The 24,244-nt window shown below is 37.8% G+C and overlaps 1 protein-coding gene across 1 annotated transcript in view; it reads right to left on the bottom strand.

The window, feature by feature from the left end:
• Positions 1–12,850, bottom strand: part of vwa10.2 (von Willebrand factor A domain containing 10, tandem duplicate 2) — a gene marked incomplete at both ends in the record, with an annotated part of 17,162 nt that extends 4,312 nt beyond the window's left edge. The window contains 15 exons of the mRNA XM_079262955.1: positions 62–197; positions 282–479; positions 1,830–1,946; positions 2,198–2,310; positions 2,381–2,550; positions 3,267–3,453; positions 3,554–3,682; positions 4,888–4,981; positions 5,096–5,181; positions 5,353–5,560; positions 5,795–6,012; positions 9,576–9,963; positions 10,104–10,427; positions 12,371–12,480; positions 12,778–12,850. Coding sequence (XP_079119081.1) covers positions 62–197; positions 282–479; positions 1,830–1,946; positions 2,198–2,310; positions 2,381–2,550; positions 3,267–3,453; positions 3,554–3,682; positions 4,888–4,981; positions 5,096–5,181; positions 5,353–5,560; positions 5,795–6,012; positions 9,576–9,963; positions 10,104–10,427; positions 12,371–12,480; positions 12,778–12,850 — 2,551 coding nt within the window. The remainder of the gene's footprint in view (positions 1–61; positions 198–281; positions 480–1,829; positions 1,947–2,197; positions 2,311–2,380; positions 2,551–3,266; positions 3,454–3,553; positions 3,683–4,887; positions 4,982–5,095; positions 5,182–5,352; positions 5,561–5,794; positions 6,013–9,575; positions 9,964–10,103; positions 10,428–12,370; positions 12,481–12,777) is intronic.
• Positions 12,851–24,244: the final 11,394 nt, after the last annotated feature.

Here is a 24,244-nt window from a genome sequence, read left to right as displayed (position 1 = left end):
AGAGACTGGCGTATCAAATAAAAAAAAGTAAGAAATGGTGAAGCATTAGTGGCAGCGACACCTGTTGGGCCGGTGAGATTGAACGTTAGGGACGATGCTCCTGTGATATAAGCAGTCATGTTCCTTAACGAGCCATCAATAGTAAATGTGAACCTATCAGGTCTTCCAGGATTCCTGGACACCTGAAAAACAGTCACCTGAAAGAGAATGGATAAGAAGCTCCATATTTACATGTGCAGCATCATTTTCAGGTATTATTCTTGCATTATTTGGTGCCGTACCACAGCGCTGGCTGACGAATCCTCAATAATAGTAGTAGCCAAAGAGAGGTCTGACTTTACAACCTCAATGGCCTGACCTCCAGAGGCTCGAGCGAGGTCTTGGTATAGCTGGGCCTCTGATTGACCCATCGCACGTGGAATAAAACCATCAGAGCGCCGCCGTCGACTGGCCCGGACATCTGTCAACATGAAGGTGACCTAAAAATGTGAGATGAACAAAAGTTGTAGGGTTTGATATTGGCACATGTTATACAATACATTGTGTTGCACAAATGTATTACATCCATATACAGTCTATGATTTTATATACACTGCTCAAAAAAATAGAGGTAACACTGAAGTAACACATTGTAGATCTGAATGAATGAAATATTTTCATTAAATATTTTGTTCTTTCCATAGTTGAATGTGCTGACAACAAAATCACAAAAGTTGTCAATGAAAATCAAATGCATCAACCCTTGGAGGTCTGGATTTGGAGTTATATTCCAAATGAAAGTGGAAAAACACACTACAGGCTGATCCGACTTTGATGTAATGTCCTTTAAACAAGTCAATATGAAGCTCAGTAGTGTGTGTGGCCTCCACATGCCTGTATGACCTCCCTACAATGCCTGGGCATGCTCCTGATGAGGCGATGGATGTTCTCCTGAGGAATCTCCTTCCAGACCTGGACTACAGCATCCGCCAACTCCTGGACAGTCTATGGTGCAACTTGGCGTTGGTGGATGGAGCGAACCATGGTGTCCCAGATGTGCTCAATTGGATTCAGGTCTGGGGAACGGGCAGGCTAGTCCATAACATCAATGCCTTCGTGTTGCAGGAACTGCTGACACACTCCAGCCACATGAGGTCCAGCATTGTCTTGCATTAGGAGGAACCCAGGGCCAACTGCACCAGCATAGGGTCCCACAAGGGGTCTGAGGATCTCATCTCGGTAACTAATGGCAGTCAGACTACCTCTGGTGAGCACATGGAGGGCTGTTCGGCCCTCCAAAGAAATGCCACCCCACACCATTACTGACCCACTGCCAAACCAGTCATGCTGGAGGATGTTGCAGGCAGCAGAACGTTCTCCACAGCGTCTCCAGACTCTGTCACATCTGTCACGTGCAGAACCACTCCTTTATTGGGTGTGTCTTGCTATAATTTCCACCTGTTGTCTATTCCATTTGTGGAATTAATTGTCAATCAGTGCTGCTTCCTAAGTGGAAAGTTCGGTTTCACAGAAAGGGAACACTTAAACAACACAATGTAACTCCACGTCAACCACACTTATTTTTTTGAGTAGTCTATCTATCTATCTATCTATCTATCTATCTATCTATCTATCTATCTATCTATCTATCTATCTATCTATCTATCTATCTATCTATCTATCTATCTATCTGTGTATATGTATGTAATGTGTATATCTCTATATCTCTATCTATCTCTATATCTCTATATCTCTATATCTATATCTATATCTATATCTATATCTATAGGACAGTACATCCTGTGTGTGACGTACTGATACCTAGAGAGTGGTTACCGGGCAACTCTTACCACAGACTTTGTGCTCTCTATAAGAGCAGTGATGGTGCTTTTTAGGTGGGAATCTTTAGCTGGAGCATCGGTGAAGACGAAGATCTCAGAGGAGGGTGGGGCTGCTGTCAGAGCAAGCTGTTTAACACATGCACAATAAGAAAAATACAAATTAATGGATTTATTGAAGGTGGTTTCAAACAACAATTAGAAGTGATACATGAACCCTAACCCTTCTTCAATAGAAATGTTCCATTTAATTTTTTAAGAGACATCTTGATATTGTGGGTTCTTGCTGTACATTTCCAAGTTTAAAAAGCAAAATTAAAATAGAAACATAGAAAACTGGTTTTAACTGAACAACATAAGGATCATGGTTTTGTTAACACCTGGAGTCCAGACAAGCACAACTCTGGGATGTCTCCCCCTCCACTTGCAGACAGCTTGTTGATGCTGTTCTTGAAAACATCTGCATTAGTTGTCATAATCAGAGGTCCAAAACCTGCATGTTCAATGCATAATATTAATAACAGTTTTCATTCCGCTCTATCATCTCTCTGTAAATTACCTACCTGGGTCGTTGAAAGGTACCAGTATGTAAGCAGAAGGTTCCTGTTGGGTTCCCCTCTTCCTGTCAATAATGGAAAAGGAAACCCTCTTTGCCTCAGCTATGTCATCACTCATACTGCCTGTGGTGTCAATCACAAAACACAGCACAGACGACTGCGAAAGACCCATCAATCTGCAGATACAAGAGAGAGAAAGCAAACGCATTCATCTTTCACTTGTTTGTTTCTTTATAAATCCTGCCTCACTGTTAACTTATCTCCAAATTTTATAAGAACCCCAACCGATGTGTTTGTCTTTTTCAGGACAAAGGATTTGATTTCTGAAAAGCACTTATTAAAATTTTATTGATTATAGAAAATTGATTTTAAGATATAAAGTTTTAATAATTAGATATATCACACAATGACAATCACTGTTTAATGCTGTTACTATTGTATGTGTGGTATTTCCTATTTGGAAATATAATTAATGTTTAATCGAATCCCACCTAAATGTTAAACACATAAACAAAGAGAAAAGATCAATCAGATTAATGTTTGATTTTTTTCTTTTTTTTTTTCCCCTCCCAAAACTGGTATGAACCTTTGAAATTGTTATCACCTCAAGTTGTGAAATGCGTAAAAAGTTACTAGTATGCAGAGTATAAATACAGTGTAAACAACACAGACAGAGATATAAATATGTACTTTATTAATCGTGTGGCTGAAAGGGTTTTTCCAACTGGCAGAAATGTAACAGTTTACATATGTGGGAAAAATTATCTGGGCTCATTCAGGTCAAAAAATCATGAAAGAAAGTTTCTGTTTTCAGGTGCCTAGCTGCGTTTTTATCTTTGTTATGTAAAAGCCTATTGTGCAACAAATTGAATCAAATAAAGCTAGTCCATACCGTAGAAAGTTTTTGTCTCCTACAGCTAATCTTATGTCCTCTAGGAGCTCCATGGTGGCTTTCATAGCTAAATCAGCAGCTTTGTGGTGAAGAAAACCATGGCTGGATCCAGTGTCATCCTTATTGATGCCACCTATTGGATTTTGCTTGCTTGTCTTATCAAAAGATCCTCCATGGCTGCATTTGCCTAAACACAGAGACAACATTTTTAACGTGTGACCTATGATAAACATAGTCTACATCACATATTGACTGCAAAGTAAATGCAGAGATTTGGTTGAGATTACCTGAAGGTTTTGCTGAGGAGAAGATGTTGAAGTAACCTGAGGTGAGAAGACCCTGCTGCAGCAAGTCGGGCAGGAGGTTGTCGGCACAGTCCTTTCCTGTGCAGTTTCTACATGTTGGAGTACTTGGTCCTGTGCCAAATTGATCACAGTGCAACAATAAACATAATTTAATATTGAAAATATTTGGATATGCAGTAAACTGCTACAGTGATACAGTGATATTCTGTTCTTTTTGTGTCTTCGGCTGGAAGGAGGTTCGAATGGTGGCCTTTCTGTGTGGAGTTTGCGTGTCTCCTGCTTCTTCCCACATGCACAGTAGGTTAACTGATTACTCTAAATTGTCCTTAGAAGTGAGTGTGAGGATGAATGTCTGTTTGCCTCTCTGTAGATGGACTGGTGACCCGTCCAGGGTGTACCTTGCCTCTCGCCCAATGATCGCTGGGATAGGCTCCACTCCCGTAACCATTAATTGGACTAAGCGGTTAAGAAAATAAATGAATGAATGTGGACTAAATATTTTTCACTTCAAAATTAAAAAAAAAAAAAAAAAAAAGAATATTTCAAATGTATAAACTTGATTATCCATCCATCCATGAACTTGATGAATGATGGCTATTACGTAGACTGTAAATAAGTTTTTTTTTTTGTAAGTGTTGTCAAGTAGTTGACAGATTATCTTTTATCCATTTTCTATACCACTTGCTCTAATTCAGGGTTGTTGGAAAAGCGGAAGCGTATCCCAGCAATGACACACCATCTATTGGTGTGTTATGTTATAAAAGAAAAGGTGTATATAAAAGGTGTTATTACTTTTTCTTCTTCCTGCCCTTTTTCAAGCATGGTGGTACATTAAGATGTGTGTTTGATTTGTTTTGTCCAGTTTTATGCTGGTTGTGCATAGCTATGTCAGAAATACACAAAGGAAATTGAGGCGGTTTTATTCTTCTACTGCTTCTGGTGTTTTTCTGACTGGATAGTGGTACATTACCACTGCCAACCAAAAACATGCCTAAACATGGATGTGAACTCCGAACTCAACACTGTCCACTAGTGGATGAACTAAATAGATTCATGCATGGTGGTGGAAACGTAACAACATTTGACATTACAAATAGGTTGTTTCCCAATAAACCCATTTTCACATGTGGATGTGGTTTTTACAGTAATGTACAGTCATGCTTTACACAGCAGGGTGGGAATCTGTAGTTGGATGGGTCACAGCTGAGATAACCATGGGTCTATTGTGATTCTTTGCCCAACTGTGTAAATTCAATGTTACCAAGTGAAAACTTTGTACAGAAGAAATTAGTCACATACAGGAGAGACTTCTCTACCTGCCAGGTTTGTGAGAGGTTGGTCTGGTCTTATCAGTGCTCTGTAGGGAGCGTTGTTCCCAAGTTCCACCCAGTTACTGTGGCTATAAAAGTCCTGAATAAGCAGACTGTGAAAAATGAGATCACAATCTCTCTTTTTTGTATCAATCATACTTTATCATCATTCAAACCCTCAAAAAAAAACAAAAAAAACAATCATCACTCTCACCTGTAATGTATGAAAGACCCATCCTAAAGTCCATCTTCCAGCAACAAAACTTTCCAGCTTCACACTGGCCTTCACAGCAGCCACACCTCATCATCAGAACACAACAGATAGAAACAGGTTGCGTTATGCATGGTGTAAAAGTACTGGGACACTGTGTAAAACATTAGTAAAAACAGAATGTATATACTACTTTTTATATTTCCAATAAAGATTATTTCCAAAGATTAGTTCCAAAGAGTTGCATTTATAATATTCACCTGCTGTGATGACATCTCGTCCTCCCTGGAAGGTCTCATCGTCAAAATGATGCTCCTCACTCAGCGAAAGAACAACGTCCACTTTTGCATTGCTGAAGTACATCTTAGTAATAGATGTCAGGAAGGTGGCAGAGGAGAGGAGAGCTGTAGAGGAACCTCCAGAAGAGCAGGCCTTTTGAACCTTATCAGCTGATAAACTGTTGTCAATCTAGAGTTGAAAAACTAGCATGTTTGAAATCCATGAACAATAAGCACCTTATTGTCATGTCTTAACAATTATTTATGATAATTGCTTTTTAATTCCATAAGATCTATTTATAACTATAAACAATTTATGTAATTACTCATTTCTTCACATGAATCAGTGACAATGAATATTTGAATGCATCATCATCATCATCATCATCACTTTTTCCTGTTTCACAATGAATTTCCAACTCACGTTCAGGCTGAAGTCTCGCCCCTCAGAGACGGCAATGTCTCTGCAGACTTCAGCAGTTTTTCGGAGGACTGCCGCTTGTGTAATGTCGCGGTGGGTGCTGGAATTTCCAGCAGATGAGAAGAGTGGTTGGAAGGTTTCAGTGGGATCAGGCAAGGAGGTGATCATCACCCACACGACCAAGGATATGACTGCCCGTCTGGCTGTCATGATCGTAGAAGCTGAAAGAAGAAATATCTTGAAGGATATGGCTGCTAAAGCTGTTGAAATGTAGTAATTCCTCTTCCTGCAGGTTTCAGGTGTTTTCAGTGTTTGTATAAAAAAAAAAAAAAAAAAAATCCAAGAAAGAGCAAGAAAAAAAAACAAAAAACAGCAGCAACCAAGTAAAGAAATCAATTACACGAAACACTAAAATTACAACTCGTCTGACTTAATTAGTGTTCAACTTGGAATAAAAGCAGTTTGAGGAATTAACCACAACATTTCTTAAATGATATTTAGTTTCCACCTTAAGATTGGCATTTAAGTTTTGTATGAAGAAATTTAATCCAATGCTTTTAAAGAGGGTGGGTCATGTTAACTTTAAAAAAAACAAAAAAACAAACTTATATACTAGGCAATTATGGGATTTTAGACCATTTTACTTCTAAATAATTAAAATTTCTCATGGATGCATTTTAAAAGAACAATTTTAAATCTGTGACCCTGTACTGTATCAATGTTTGGCCATCTGTCTTTTTTAATACATTTACACATAATTAACTTAGTATTACATTTTCTTTAGTACTGGAATTTATTTAAACAAGTAAATAAAAAAAAAAAAAAGAGATGTCACAAATTTATTTAGTAAGTTATACAGGTATATATGTTAAAATTTTACTTTGTCATTCAAAATACATTTTATTTGGATAGTTTTTGTTAGATTAAACTACATGAGTCCATGAGACTTTAGGGATATGTAAATATGTTTCATAATGCATGTGTTTTTAATGTTTTTTTTTTTTTTTTTTAAGTATAAAAGCCTACCAGAATCCTGCAAATCAATATGTGTCAGTTTTTATTTGAACTATGCAAACTTAGTGAGCTTTCAGGGTGGAAACATAATTTTGTCTTTTTAAAAGTACGGTTTATGCTGTAATTTCTCCATGGCTTTGAATGTTTTTCAGTTTTCTCCAGTCTCCATCATCACCAATAAATCAGTCAATAAATGATGAATTTAGTTGAATTAAAAACAAGAATAAATGTAATTTAGGTTGTCTTCTGTAGAATAAAAACCAGGTTATCTACATCTTAAATATTCATAAACTGTTTGAATAACGAATTTGACTGGAAAAAAAAAACACTAAGGGAAGAGAAAACGTGTGTATGGCAGCGTTACTACAGCTGTAATAGACAAAATATATATTTTGTTTCTTACCTTCTCTTTGGCAGCCCAGGCTTATTTAGCTATTGGCACCTCTTGACTATATGTTAGACCTCAAGATTTACTCTGTTAGAAAATATTGGACTTATGTATATCTGCGTTATCTGAAAACTTGAGGGGTGTGTGAATGTATGTGACTGTGTTCTGAGAAGCAGTGTGTGAGCTTGTTCTTTTTCTCTTTTTGTCATTTCTGCTTTCTTGAGTAATTGAGTGATGAGTAGAACTTCAATAAATGGCATTTCTTTGCGGTAACGCATGCAAATGTTTGTGTAAGAAAATGGGTGTGAATGTTCTTTTTGACTCCCTTGATACATTTCATCATGCACTAAGGTTGAAGGTGTGTTCAGTTTGCAGCATGAGGAGTGGAGTTAGACTCCTTCTCTGACTTTCTGTATTATTCAAAACTTCAACATGTCTTTCAAATATAGCAAATTAGGTAGCTGGTCAATAGGTTTGTTCTGTGTTCAGTTTCAAAATCTGAATTTCTAATTGTTGAGGGTGGTGACAAGCTGGAAACAACTGCTTGTCAACCCAGGTATTAAGCATTTCTGTCAGCTTTATGCACATACTTGAACGTGTTTCTATCTTGTTTCACTATTTTGCCAAGATATAATGAAACAATAGTAGATATTATCCAAAGTTAGGAGGGGTGAAAGACATCAATTTCACAAGAAAGACGATTGAGACCCAAGTGCACAGATAAAAAGCACAGATTGCAAGATGAGACTATATTAACCATTTTATTACTTGGTTTTATCCCACCATAAAGCGGACCTTTATATCTTTTCTAGCACATCAGTAAAGTTTTATAGGCTAATATATTTGTTTTCTACACATCCACAAAGCAAAGAATCAAGCATAAATTAATACTCAGTCTTACCATTTTTTAGAGTATTGTGACAGTTTAGATGATTAGAAAATAGACATTGAACTGCATATAGAAGTGCTGGTTTGAGTGTCTGTTGGCTTGTTAGTGCCGTATATTTGGCTATTAGCTCTGCATTTACCTCAGGATGGAGGTAAATGGGATCTTGCTAGGTAGGCAACAACGTTGGTTGCGTTACTGCAGTACGTGACATGTGTATTACAGAGTTTACAAATAGCTTTCGACATGTCCAGCTCTGCTTTTCCCTTCAAAGCAAAAAGTCTAAAATGTGTCCACACTTTTGACTTAAAATGTGAAGGTGAAGGATTTACATATGCACATTTTTTTCAGGTTGTCCACCATTCTCCGTCCTCTGTTGAAGTGTTTTCCAAAACGGATATAACGCCATGTTACGAAACAGTCGAAGAGAAATATGTCACCTTCTGTTGGAGAAAAGCAGTAACTTCTTCTCCATCTGGCATCAAAACATATAAACATTTAAAATGGAAAAAAGGAAAAATTGAACAAATAAATCAATTTAAAAATTGTAAAACAAAAAACAATATTAACAATAACAATAACAATGGCGATTCAGTAGGAAGTCTTGAAGTTAAAACATCCAAACCACAGTAAAACACACAAAAGTAAAATATTAAATATACAATTAATAAAAAGTTACTATTAGAATCAAACTTTTATCAAAAGTGGTGAAGAATTCCCTTTTGTCTTTTAATTAAACAATGTATGTCAATGTACAATGTATGTAAATTGCTGTAACTGATCTTTTTAGAAAGCGAAAATATCAGCAACAAATTTTTAAATAGCAGCATAAACAGAAGTCTAAGGCACAGGTAAAGCAACAAAATCACACATTGTTTAAACTAGGAACAATTACGTAAAACAGTAACATGAAATTTATTTATACAGACATATTGTATTCCTAACAACAAATGTATAATCATTCACCTGCATCATTGGGTCATGTTTTCTTCATTCTTCATTCAAAGCTATGTACATGGTCTAGCACAACATTATCATTATATTACACATCAAATTGTTCAGCCTTCGCCAAGACATTTTCCTGATCTGTAATAGTTTTTTTTTGTTTTACTTTTTGTTACTTTTTAAATAATCTCCAGATTATGGTTAAACAAGCCTAAATGACGGGGTTAGTGACAGTACAGCACTGAGTGAAAGCATTATAGGTAGACCGTAACAAATAAAATAGTGGTGGTGATGTGTCGGGACCGCTGCAGCTGTGGGGGCTGTTGTCGTGACAACTGTAGCTGTGGGGGCTGTTGTCGTGACAACTGTAGCTGTGGGGGCTGTTGTCGTAACAACTGTAGCTGTGGGGGCTGTTGTCGTGACAACTGTACCTGTGGGGACTGGTGTCGTGACAACTGTACCTGTGGGGACTGGTGTCGTGACAACTGTACCTGTGGGGGCTGGTGTCGTGACAACTGTACCTGTGGGGACTGGTGTCGTGACAACTGTACCTGTGGGGGCTGGTGTTGTATCAGTTGTAGCTGTGGGCTCTTCTGTGGTGACATCCATAGTGACAGGGACCTCTGTCAAAGATTGTCTTGGCTGCTCCACCAGTATCCTCACATTTCCCTCTTTGTCCACAGCAACAAACTCCACCTTCTGTGAGCAGCAAGAGGATCTGTAGGTGGCCACTATAATGTTCTCACCTCCTACTCCAACCGCTGGGCTTATACTAAAGGTACCGTTGCTTTCGCGAAGGAAAACCTTGTCAATGCCGCTGCCATTTATTCCATCTGTGACGTTAGCAACAACCTCCCACTGCGTGGAGGCACAAGGAGAAGAGGAAGAACAGTTTTCAGATTTGCGAACTTGGAAAACTGGTCCGGCTATATCTGTCACCTGGAGACATAAACAAACATGTCACAAACATACTCATGGGCATGAATAGAAGTTGTGATGCAGAATTATTGTGAGTACTTTACAGAGCTTGCTACAAAAGATGTCTGATTTTTTTCTACATCTTGATCTTTTCCTTTTACCTTGGCAGCCACAGAAAACCTGAGGACAGTGTAGTTGATGTCAACAGAATCTGCATTCTGTACTTCTATAGTGAGGGTCACATCCGTTCCTGATGCAGCGCTGGCTGGGACTACTAAGGTCACATCACTGTTAGCTTTGCCTCCGCTCCCTGCTTCAATGGTGAGAGTGTTGGGTGATGTAGAGCTATAGCTACGGTCATTGTTGACCTGAATTGTAAACGTCCCAGTTGCAGATTCATCAACAACTCCATTGGTGGTTATGGCGACTGTGAAGGGGATGGTGATGTTGGATCCAGGTTCTATAATGGTAATGTTGGATTGAGGCTAGGAAATTAAATAAAGAAGAGATGGGAAAGAAAGTAAGATGAGGTTTTCATGGATTGTATGTGTTTTTCTAAATCTTCATTATGTTGATAAATGTTTAAATCAGTTTGTTAGAAATAAATAAATTAAGACATAATTAGAAGGTACAAAGTTCATTTCCAAAAAGCTGTGAAAATCATACGTCTATCATTGTAAAATCTTTTTTATAACTACAAAATTTCTGAAAGCATTTTGATGGTGCCAGTTACTGCCCGCAGCTCAGTGTGGCAGATATTTGATATAGATTGATGACCTATGTGGCTATTATAACAGCAAAGGTCCTAATGAAGGGTTGCCCAAGACTTGTTCTTGAGATCTACCATTCTGCAACTTCTCCGACACACTTGAATTAAATGAAAGGCTTGCTAACTGCCTCTGCTAACCTGAATGACACCCAAATGAGGGAACTAAAGAACTTCTTAAACAACTATGTGCTGTTTGCAAACAAAGTCACATGACAATATTCTTGAACTGTGAGTCTCAGAAAGGTTGGCAGAATGCATGGATGTGAATTATTTTATCCTAACGTGAACTAAGTTTAAACAGTGGAAAGTTAAAAACAAAAGAAACAAAAAACAAATTAAATACTTTAAGCTCTGAGAATCCAAGTTTTTGTTTTATGGGGCTTGATGGGTGGTGGAAGTTAATGCTGAGAACATCATAGTTCAAAATGTGTATGTCCTTATCCTTCACACCCAGGATTCATTTGATGCCAACTTGTATTCCTCCAGTCATTTATTTTCCTAACATCTTAGTCAGATTAAGGGTCACTAGGAAGCTGAAGCCAATCCCAGCAGTCTTTGGGCAAAAAGCAGGGTACACCCTGGACAGCTTGGTAAGAATCACATTCAAGCAAGGGAAATAGCCAAAAACCAGTACTGAATTGCTGTGTTTTCCACTAGGATTTCCGTAGCAAATCTTCCTGTAATGTATTATTATTATACAATGACCAAAAGATTTATTATCTTAATTTTTCAAAGTATGTCTGTTGCTGAACTAAAAGTTATGGTATAAAACTCACCGTAACAGATATGTTAGAGGTTTCCACCTGCGTGGTACCCTGTCTCTGGAAGCTGCTTGAGTCAGACCTGGTTAGTAAGCTGTTGCTCTCTCCTCTCAGGACCATTACAAATCTACCTTCAGGTAGCCCAGTAAATGTTACCAGATAGATGTTATTGCCAAATGACTGCGTAAGACAAAAAAAAAATGTTCTAAAAGCAAACAAACAACTAATAACAATAATTTAATCCCATAATGAATTAATCATATAAATGATATTATCAATATTAATTCTGCTTACACACATACATCACATACTATTTGATGTAGACCTCATACAATTATAGGTTAGAAACCTTCAAACATTGTATTATTAAAATGGACAGAATTTACAAAATTGGTCTACTGGTAGAACAGTGAGATCCAGCTCCGGTCCCAAAGGGCCACAATCCTGCAGGTTTTCGATGTATCCCTGCTCAGACACACTTGATGCAAATTAATGAGTTATTGTGCACAACTTAATAGACTGTTAATTTGAGTCAGGTGTGTTGAAGCAGCAATACATTGAAAACCTGCAGGACAGGACAATATATATATATATATATATATATATATATATATATATATATATATATATATATATATATATATATATATATATATGTATGTATGTATTGTATGTATTATATATATTATATATATATATATATATATATATATATATATATATATATATATATATATATATATATATATATATATATATATATATATATATATATATATATATATATATGTATGTATGTATGTATTGTATGTATTATATGTATGTATGATTAAAATAGGTTATTTGAAAGAGGAATGATGCCTATTGTTCAATAAATACAGCAGGATAGGTCACATGCCTGGAATGAGCCATTGACCTGCGTTGACCCTGAGCTGTCAATTAGAGTGATTTCTGTGATCTTCTCTGAGATACTTCCTGTCACAAAGATGATGAAGCTGGCGTTGCCACCTGAAAATTTTCACATGAGCAAAGGATAGTTCAGAGTGTCATTGAAGGAAGCCTTCATGCCCTCACCATATGATAGGATCAAGCAATTTGAAAAGATATATATAGACCATGGAGTAGGGGGAATTAATTTAGGTTAGACTTCATAAAAAAAAATTGCAACAAAGGAAAGAGCAACAGTTTTTCCTGGCTCTACAAAAGATTTGAAGATGGAATTCAGCTTGTTGTGAAGAACAGACATGTAATGCAGTGTACAAACTAAAAGGACGGATCTAACTACTATTATAGTAGTGGCCTCACCAGCAAAGAGACGTCCACTCTTTGGAGCAAAGTCCACGTGTACTCCATTTCGTCTTTCTACAAGTTCATACATGAAGTTAAAGGAACTTTGACCTAATGGGCAGACACAGATACTAGTAAAAAATGTATAAATAATACAAACATATCAACACAAAGTGGCTAAATTTCTATACCACAAACCTGTGACCTTAACAGAGTAGAACTCATTTGTTTTAACACTGATTTTCCATAATCCTATTTGATTTTCTGTTTTAAGACTTAAATGATAAAAATTTCCCGCTGTTGTCAGGGATGCCAAAGGGCCATTGGACTGGCTGGAAGTCTGAGATACTCCTGGAAGACAGAGAAACATCACTGTTTTTTTCACTGAAAGTTGATGGAAGATGTAAATGATTGCTGAATCGACAGAAGTTGTAATAATTCACGAAACACCACCACCTGTGGAGCTGATGAGACTGAAGGTAAGAGATGGGGCTCCTGTGATATAAACAGTCATGTTTCTGAATGAGCCATCAACGGGAAATGTGAACGTTTCAGACTGATTCCTGGTCACACGGAAAACTGTCACCTAAAAGATGATGAAGAAACTTTAAATTCAGGTGTGCAGCATTAACTTATTGTTTTTTTGCTTAGTGTCATACCACAGTGCTGGTTGATGAATCCTTTACAACATCCAGAACTTTAAAGAGATTAGTCTTGGAGACAGTGATGGCCTGACCTCCTGATACTTCTGCCAGCTCTCTGTAAAACTGGACATCTGTTTGAGTCAGTGAACGTGGAACCACGTGCCGTCGTCGTCTGAAAACGGACGGTGTCAACAGAAAGGTAACCTAAGAAGCGTTCACAGAAAAAACAAAACAAAAAAGGGTCAATATGGCACACAAGTAGTTTCATGATTTCAGTATTTCAGTATTTAAATGGCAGGAATGGTTACAAGCCAACTTCTACCACAGACTTCTTGCTCTCTATAAGAGTGATGATGGAGTTTTTTAGATTCAAATCTTTAGGCGGAGCATCGGTGAAGACGAAGATCTCAGAGGAAGGCGGGGCTGCTGTCAGGGCAAGCTGTTTATCACATGCGAGGCAAGAAAAAGCAGTATTAACAGCAAAGGTAGAATAATGAAGCATACTGATGAAAACTTTAGAGATGACATTTCTATGCATTTTTCTTGTCTTCTGTAATTTGTAGCAATACTGTTTTAGTGAAATGAGTGAGAATATCTTGATGTGGGTCCTTGCTTTTATTCCCATTTTGCTACAAATTAAAGAAAAAGAGGGTTTGTTTTAAGATACCTGCAGTCCAGACAAAGCCATCTCTGCATTGTCTCCTCCTCCGTTTGCGGACAGTTTATCCAGCCTGTCCTTGAAGACATCTGAATCGGTCGTCACAGTCACAGGCCCAAATTCTGTTTTTTAAAAAAAAAAAGTATGTTGAACAGGAATGGAAAAAATTTGTAGATCACAGGAGAGATTATGTCGAAAAATAAATGGCTTATTTGGTCATATCCCAATGTTGCATCATTGTCTGTTTTTGTACTTTTCAGCTTACACTTGTACCAAACTCTTACTTACCCGGGTCATTGAAAGGTACCAGTATGTAGGCAGAGGGTTCCTGCGGGGTACCCCTCCGGCTTGTAATGATTTCATTAGTAAGCAGACGAGCTTCTGAAATATCAATAGACATGCTGCCTGTGGTATCGATGACAAAACACAACACGTTTGACTGGGGAAGACCCATAAATCTGAAAAATAAAAAATAATAAAATAATTAAATAAGATGGAGATAGAAAAAAAAAAACAATCGTGCATTTACATTTATTAGATATGGGACATATGAAAGTTACACTCCAAAGCCTGTTTCATTCATCACTGTGTCAAGGCTTGTATCAAATCTCTGTGATCATGTGACCAAAGATGTTGAAAGTTTCATACAAACCAATGAAATGAGTGAGATTACTGATTTAAATCTTTGGTGCTTTTTCATTCATTGTGAGAGACCTTTAACTGTGAGAGAACTACAATGATACCATACCATACTCACATCACATCACATCACATCACATCACATCACATCACATCACATCACATCACATCACATCACATCACATCACATCACATCACATCACATCACATCACATCACATCACATCACATCACATCACATCACATCACATCACATCACATCACATCACATCACATCACATCACATCACATCACATCACATCACATCACATCACATCACATCACATCACATCACATCACATCACATCACATCACATCACATCACATCACATCACATCACATCACATCACATCACATCACATCACATCACATCACATCACACCACACCACACCACACCACACCACACCACACCACACCACACCACACCACACCACACCACACCACACCACACCACACCACACCACACCACACCACACCACACCACACCACACCACACCACACCACACCACACCACACCACACCACACCACACCACACCACACCACACCACACCACACCACACCACACCACACCACACCACACCACACCACACCACACCACACCACACCACACCACACCACACCACACCACACCACACCACACCACACCACACCAATACCCATACCATTTTTTTTATTTCTAAAGCACTTTAAACAGCTGACCAAGGCACTGTACAATAACAGCAAGTAAATAAAAACAGCAAAAGAAAATAAAATAACAATAAAATGTTGAAATAAAGAGATACATAAAAAAAGAACAGTTAAAAATACATAAAAGGAGACAGATGACAACTTAGTCTTGCTCAAATGCCAAAGAATCTGAATCTGTTTTAAGTGACTTTTAAAAACAGCATAGGATTTAGTCTGTTTAATCTTTAGAGGCAGGCTCTTCCAGATTTTTGGAGCTGGAACTGAAAAGGCTCTGTCTCCAGATGAGGAGGGCCAACAATGCAGTTAATACGCTTAAAAACATAGGAGAATCTCAAAATTGATCCTAAAATGAACTGGAAGCCAGTGAAGAGATGCTAAAAGCGGGATTATGTGCTCAGTGCTCACGTTTTCTTGTGTCAGTTAGAAATCTTGCAGTGGTATTCTGTACCAGCTGCAGGCAAGAAAGCGAGTTTTGGCCGAATCCAATAAAAATTGAGGTACAGTAATCCATTCTTGAGGTAATGAAAGCATTGATCACTGTCTTCAGATGGTGTCTTGATAAAAGAGGCTTAAGTCTTGACAACTCAACTGAAAAAAGCAGGACCATGTTAGTGTTAGTTAGTAGCTGCAGTAACTGCAGCTGACCACTAGATGTCACTGGTACGGTCTGTCTCTGAGGATTTGGAGTCTCAAACGCTTCACAAGGCTTCCTCTGCCTATCTCTAGTATTTATCTTTTTCTTGACATAAACCTGCTTTTGTCAGTGATTACATTGCATAAGTCTATTGATGACAATAGAACAGTTACCACACTTATATAGCCTAATACACCTTACAAAACTGTATGCTGTTTTGATAGGCAGGTTACATCTATATTTAATTATTAAGTGAACTATATTAATTTGACAATGAAAAATAACATGTTCAATCCCATGCAGTTTAGGAGCAGATGATGGATACAGTTTTATACACTTCAACATTCAACATTCAAGTTAATTTCCCTCGAGCTGTAGATGAGTGACGTGATAAAGATTAGTGGTGTGATCTTATGTGGGCCGGACTGGGCCAAAATGACAGGAATGATTGTTTTGTCAGCCTGCCCTTGTATATGTAGTTTGTTTAACCAAGAATGGCTGAACCTTAATTTAGAATTTCACAAAATCTGAATAAATGCTAATAAACCTGAAGGGATCGTACAAATTACTGCAGTTCACTTTTAGATAGAAGCCCCTCCTCAATTTCTTCTTCTCGTGAATCTTCTATAAATTCTTTATGTCACCAGTACCCCTCCCCTTTTATACAATCTTCCTGTTGGAGAGGTGGGTGGCATTATCATTGGATCATTTTGTTATCCCAACCCATCCTGCTGTTTCGTACACTCTGTACAAATGTTTATTGTTACTGTAACAGGATGATTGTGGCAAATCGGTGGTGTGGATGGATAGTTTGTGGTTTACATTGTGATTTGTTTGTGATCTATTTTTATTTTGTTTCCTTGACGTATATAAAGATAAGTGGAAGGGAAAGGCCTGTATATTGTTATCATATTCCCCCCTTTGGTATAATCTTACTGTTAGAGAGGAATTGGAGTGGGCACGTTGTGATTTGTGACTTATTTTACTTTGTTTCCTTCAGCCTTTCGGGAGGGAAGTTAAACGGAGGCATCCTCCAAAGATCACGCTGTGTCACCACAATTTGTTAATCAGCACAACGCAGAGGCGGACCAATTACACTTGTTCATACCTCAGAAAGTTCTCGTCTCCTGCAGCTAATCTGATGTCCTCCAGTAGGTCCATGGTAGCATCCAAAGCTAGAGCAGTTGCCTTCTCATGAAAAGAACCATGACTGGATTCAATCTCATCCTTACTGATGCCCCCTACTGGATCCTCCAGACTTGTACGATCAAACGATCCCCCATGGCTACATTTACCTTAAAACAGAGAGAACGTCAGTTATAGGACTTATCGTGTATTTGTATTTTATTTGTATCTTTTGTAATGTTAAGCACTTTAGTCAGCTTGAGCGGTTTTGTAAAGCGCAATAAAAAAATAAACTTTGATTAAAATTCACAAATATTAATAACAGGACACAAATGCACACACACACACACACACACACACACACACACACACACACACACACACACACACACACACACACACACACACACACACACACACACACACACACACAAATAGTAATAATAATAAAAAGCTAATAAGACCTTAAATTTACCTGGCGGCTTTGCTGAAGAAGAGCTGCTGAAGTAACCTGAGGTAAGAAGACCCTGCTGCAGCAAGTCAGGCAGGAGGTTGTCAGCACAGTTGTCACCGGTACAGTTTCTACATGTTGGAATACTTGGTCCTGTACCAAATTTATCACAGTGCAACAATAAGCCCATGACACACTTTACAACACATAACATGTACTTTATTTAAACATTTAAATCAGAATATTTTTACTAAATGTCTTAGAATTTAATTGCTGGGTAAGGTGTACATGAAGAGCATGACACTACTGTGATTTGTCAGCATCTACGTCACCAGACAAGAATTTAGGTTACAAGGAACTACTCAGAAACAGTAGAGACTTTTTATACCTGCCAGGTTGGTGAGTGGTTCGTCTGGTCTTATCAGTGCACTGAACTGGACATTTTTTCCAAGCTCCACCCAGTTACTGTGGCTGTAAAAGTCCTAAATAAATTGATTATGACAAACCAAAATGTCAGAGTTAGCTACACTTTTTTTAAAAAAAATAATGAGGGAAATGAAAACAATCATTTCTCTTACCTGTAGGACGTGCAAGGCCTGTCCTAAATTTGCTCTCCCACAAAGATAATTCTCTTCCTTTATACACTTCTTCACAGTAGCCACACCTGGTCAGAAAGCAAAATACACCATGACACAAGCAACATTTGGCATGATGTTCTGAATTTTAACATATAGCTCATGCTAGAATATACCTTTAACTCTAAAGGTGATCAATCTAACCTTTAGTACATTGGTTTATTCTGACACATGATGAGGACAACGCAATGATCTGCAAATCTCATCAACTGAAATTGTGAAAGATGAAATGTTGAAACTGAGACATTTGTACTTTTTCACTGAGAATACATTGTCATGACATTGCGTGAGCAGGAACTAACACAGGACTAAACAGATGAAAGACAAATGTACTTTTGGAATGAAATTGTGTTTTTTTTTTTAAAGATTATTTAAGAAAAGAGCAGCACACCCAAAGCAAATAAGCAAGAAACAAAATACAAAGAAAGGTAAGAAAAACGCCAAGTAAAAAAAACAAAACAAAAAATAAACAAAGTCTGACTTTTTCCATTGACCTTTATCTCTTTCAGAGCATCATCAGACATGAATCTTTGCAGAAATAGAGGGAACGGGCTTTAAATTCTCATGAGACATCACAAAGATGGACACTCGTCATGGCAACACCCTCTCACAAAAAACAAAGCAACTGAACTAAACTGATAAATCAAATATATCACATCTGCCACAAACTGGAAGAAATTTTAGACATTAAAGTATATATTATCCAACGCTACTCCAAGTATAATGTGGATAGTAAAAACTAATAACGCAGCTGGACACACCGGACACCATAACAATCTACAGACAACAGAAAGTGAGGTCAGTATTAACTTCAGTAAGTGACAAACTGACTTACTTGTAAAGCTAAACAAAAGAATAGAATCTCATAAAAAAAACTCAAACATGAAAACTACCAGCTGCAACTTAGTTTCAACTTAAAAATGAACAATTGCAGGAGAAACAACAACTAAATGACATATTTAAATCCCTTTATTGACATCTGTACTCCTCAGTACATAATACAAGTCAATCTGAAAGAGAAGCGGGTTCAGGAAGTTGGTGCTCCCAAGATTCTAACACGAACAAGCAAACAAATTATATCCACATTTCACCACAGAACATGAAGCAACATCAACAATAAATCACCAGGACCTGACATATTTTAGGTAGATTTCTATAAACACTTCAGGCAAACCTGTCATACAGTTAGACTTCTTTTGAGACCAGATAAAAGCACAATCTAACCTTAGTTGTTGTCCACTTTCTCTGATAGTCCCTAAAATAGACAAAGGTTTAAATGTAAATCTTGGAAGTTGTGCATTTTTGTGATAGGGCCATTTTTAAATGCATGCAAATAATATATTTGCACAACAGGATTGGAGATTGTTCCTCTGCTGAGCAACTTTAAGCTCACGAGGATAGTCTATGATGCGGGGCTGCTGCAGTTGGTCAGATCTGGGTTCTGCAGCATTATCTGTCGAAAGAATGAGGTCAGCCTGGGATATGCTGGACGAGCAATGTATCAATGGATTTTGTCTTTCTCTGATGGCCAGGAAATAGTCCAAGATGGCAATACTAGGGTTCCTCAGGCTAAAACTGTGAGAGATTAGTTCAAGGAGCATGACACATCATTTGCACAATTGGATTTGCCACCACAGAGCCGAGATCTAAACCCCATGAGAATCTTTACAATGTTCTGGACAAGATTTTATGCAGTGGAAAGACTCTCCCATAATCAATACAAGATCTCAGTGAAAGGTTAATACAACGCAGGATGGAAATGAGTCTTCTGGCTTTACCAAAGCTTATTAAAATGTGTAAGTTTACACGTGCTGCAATGAAAGCTAAAGGTGGGCCAAGTAAATATTAAAATATGTAACATTTCTTAAATATGTAATTTTGGTGGCCACTCTGTTGTGGCCAGGTAGTCTATGTGTCTGTGTTGTTCTGTTATGAAAACATCAGTTATGAGATTTGCTGATCACTGACAATCCTCAATATACATTTTACATAGCATGTCCCATTATTTTAAAATCTGGGTTGAACTAGTACTGCAGCTAGATATGCACAGAAGCTGGCTTGACAGTTTTGTTATAAATCAAGACCGACTGTTTATGCTGAGTCTTATTTTGTGAAATAACATTTTATGGATCTAAAATGTCTATATAAGTCAATGAGATATTAATAGTTGGGTTTCTGTGTTTGGTGCTCACATTCTCTGATGAATTCCTGTCCCTCCAGAAAGGCCTCGTTATAGAAATGATGTGCTTTACTTTGGGCAAAGACAAAATCCACTAGTGCATTGTTTAAGATAATTGAAGAAATGGAGTTTTGGAAGTTGGAAGCGGAGGTGAGGGTTGTGGCGGAATTTGTAAACGTGCAGGCCTTTTGCACATCATCAACTGACAAGCTGTTGATCATCTGATTGATATGAGAAAGAAAAATAAAAAAACAGACAGGTGAATATTTAGAATACACACAAGAGTATATATATATATATATATATATATATATATATATATATATATATATATATATATATATATATATATATATATATATATACAAAAATATATATACATATATATATATATATATATATATATATATATATATATATATATATATATATATATATATATATATATATATATATATATATATATATATATATGTATATACACACACACACACACACTTTATTCATTTATTTCAGGTTATGGCTGTTTCAATCATCCATGGTTTTGCTTGTCATCATTACAATTGATAAAGTTGATCAAATATTTAGCATTTCCAGTGCTACCATATGATTATATGATGACCAGTTACAAACTGAAGAAGTAATGTATTTATATAAAAAAGCAAATCATTGAACTGAATTTTCTACTTACATTCAGGGTGAAGTTTTGCCCCTTAGACACAGCAAGCTTACGGCAGACTTCAGCGGTCTTTCGGAGGATTGCAGTCTGTGTGATAGTACTGTGAGAGGATGAACTTTGAGAGAAGGTTGTTTGGAACTGGCTACTGTGTTCCACCTGGCAGACAATTATAACCAAGAACAAGACTGCCTGTCTGGAAGTCATGGTGGAGAAAGTTGGAAAAAACAAATATCTAAAAGGACATTTCAAGTTCACTTGTTTCATCATATGAACTCCTCCTGTCTCTGTCAGGTGTTTTGTGGTTTGGTAGCTAGTTAGATGTAACCAAGCAGCAAATGTGCAAGGGAAAACACCTAAGGAGGAAGAAGAAACAACAAAATCAGCACATAAAAACACGTGGAATGAAATGACAAAGTGCTGCATGAAACTGTAAGATTACATTACAGTGATGATCCATGTTATTTGCTTGTGAAGTATTTAAGTTTACATAAAAACATTCTTGTGTAATCTCCAGAAAAAAAGGTCTTTACCTCGTGATTCACATTTTCTGATTTAAATTTCTTCTGGTGTTATCTAAAAATAAGTAATCTAATTACAATGAATAGGTCATCCAAGCAAGAACTTTTCTGTTTTCCCAGGTCAATCTCCTGGTTAACTATGAAACTTTGGACTGCTTGGCTAAATAGTTGATGTATTTGTGTTAATTTCAATTATTCATTTCCTTCTGCTTATCTGATTAGCTTCTGCTCCACAGGGCCAATCTTTGGCAAGGCAAGTTTATTTGTATAGTACCTTTCATGTACAAGACAATTCAAAGTGCTTTACATGAAACATTAAAAGCATTACAGAAAAAAAAGCAGAAAAGAAAATACAAATAACAAAATTATAATAAAATCATAAATTATATTAAAATAATTCCAAGCAGAATTAATTAAAAGTTACTGTGCAGATGTCATGCATAGGCGCATGAGAAAAGAAATGTTTTTTTTATTTATTTACAAGTGTCTGCATTTGGTGAGAGTTTAATCTCCTCTGGCAGTTTGTTCCACTTGTTTGCAGCGTAACAGCTAAATGCTGCTTCTCCATGTTTAGTCTGGACTCTGGTCTGGACTAGTTGACCCGAGTCTTTGAATCGAAGAGCTCTGCTTGGTTTATATTCTCTGAACATATCACAGATGTATTCTGGTCCTAAACCATTCTGGGATTTGGAAACAATCAGCAAGGTTTTGAAATCTATCCTATGATTGACTGGAAACCAGTGTAAAGATTTTAAAACTGGTGTGATGTGTTCAGACCTCTTAGTTCTAGTTAAAGCTCTAGCAGCAGCATTCTGGATGAGCTGCAGATGTTTAATGCTCTTTTTAGGAAGTCCTCTTAAAATATCGTTATAGCGATCCAGTCTGCTGGAGATGAATGCATGGATGAGTTTCTCCTGATCTTTCTGGGAGACTAAACTTTTAATTCTGTTGATTGTTCTCAGTTGGTAAAAAGCTGTCTTTGTGACAGCTTTTATGTGGCTACTGAAAGTCAGATCTGAGTCTATCAACACCAAGGTTACAGACTTGATTGGTGGTTTTGAGAGCTGGAGTCTCCAGGTGTTTACCAATACTAACCCTCTTCTCTTTGCTACCAAACAAAATTATCTCAGTTTTGTCTTCATTTAATTGAAGAAAATTCTCTCTCATCTATTGGCCCCTAATTTCCCACTCCAGACAGGGCAAATAATCCTCCCAGTAAAAATTGGGTCTGCCCTGGGGTCTCTTCTCAGTTATACAGGTATGGTAAAAATCCCAGATATTACTGAACAACCACAGCTGAGTCCCTTTTAATATGTTTTCAGTGTCCTGGTGTGAAAATATCAATATATGATATTTGTCAACCAATGCATTCTCTTTTTTTATTTTATTAATATTTTGCTTTAACAAAAAGAAAAACTGTCTTACTTGTTTTTAATGGAAAAAATAAAGCATCCTTAATTTAAAAAAAGACCAAAAAAGTCGGATTTTGATTTATCCCACTATCAGACAGTAGTCTACTTATTTCCTCCTAACTGTGTCTAAGTCTAGTTATCCTTCAAAAGTTGATTTAATCTGCATCTATAGTCTTAGACTCTGTGTCGCTACCCACAAGGATTGGAATGAAGAAAGACCAGTAAATCACAAGCTTTGTTTATTTAGTTACAAGGCAAAGACCTGCCTCTTCAACATGACAGATCGGGGCAGTTACTTCATTACCCATCTGTCTATCCATCTCTTACTTCATCCTACTGTCATCTCCATAGAAATTTTGGAGATATTAAACCACCCTGCTAGTGGCAAAGATCCATCTCTGACCCAAGATAAAGATCCATTCTTTCCCAGATGAATTGGGATTAAGGATTGTTCCTGGACTTGCACCTACTCCTTTTAGAGCACCTACTCCGGTCCCCTTTTAAGAAGGGGGACCGGAGGGTGTGTTCCAATTACAGGGGAATCACACTCCTCAGCCTCCCTGGTAAGATCTATTCAGGGGTCCTGGAGAGGAGGGTCCGCCGGATAGTCAAATCCCGGATTGAGGAGGAGCAGTGTGGTTTTCGTCCTGGTCGCGGATCAGTGGACCAGCTCTATCCCCTCTCTGGGGTCCTGGAGGGGGCATGGGAGTTTGCCCAACCAGTCTACATGTGCTTTGTGGACCTGGAGAAGGCATTCGACCGTGTCCCCCGGGGGCTCCTGTGGGGGGTACTCCAGGAGTATGGGGTACCGGACCCCTTGTACGGGCTGTCCGGTCCCTGTACGACAGGTGTCAGAGCTTGGTCCGCATTGCCGGTAGTAAGTCGGATTTGTTTCCGGTGAGGGTTGGACTCCGCCAAGGCTGCCCTTTATCACCGATTCTGTTCATAACTTGTATGGACAGAATTTCTAGGCGCAGCCGAGGTGTTGAGGGGATCCGACTTGGTGGCCTCAGGATTGGGTCCCTGCTTTTTGCGGATGACGTGGTCCTGTTGGCTTCATCTGGTCGTGATCTCCAGCTCTCGCTTGAGCGATTCGCGGCTGAGTGTGAAGCGGCTGGGATGAGAATCAGCACCTCAAAATCTGAGACCATGGTCCTCAGCCGGAATAGGGTGGATTGCCCTCT

The sequence above is a fragment of the Telmatherina bonti genome (assembly GCF_933228915.1).
Source record: "Telmatherina bonti genome assembly, chromosome: 3".
NCBI lineage: Eukaryota > Metazoa > Chordata > Actinopteri > Atheriniformes > Telmatherinidae > Telmatherina > Telmatherina bonti.
Note: the sequence above shows the minus strand (reverse complement) of the source record. Positions and strands in the feature narration are given on the sequence as shown.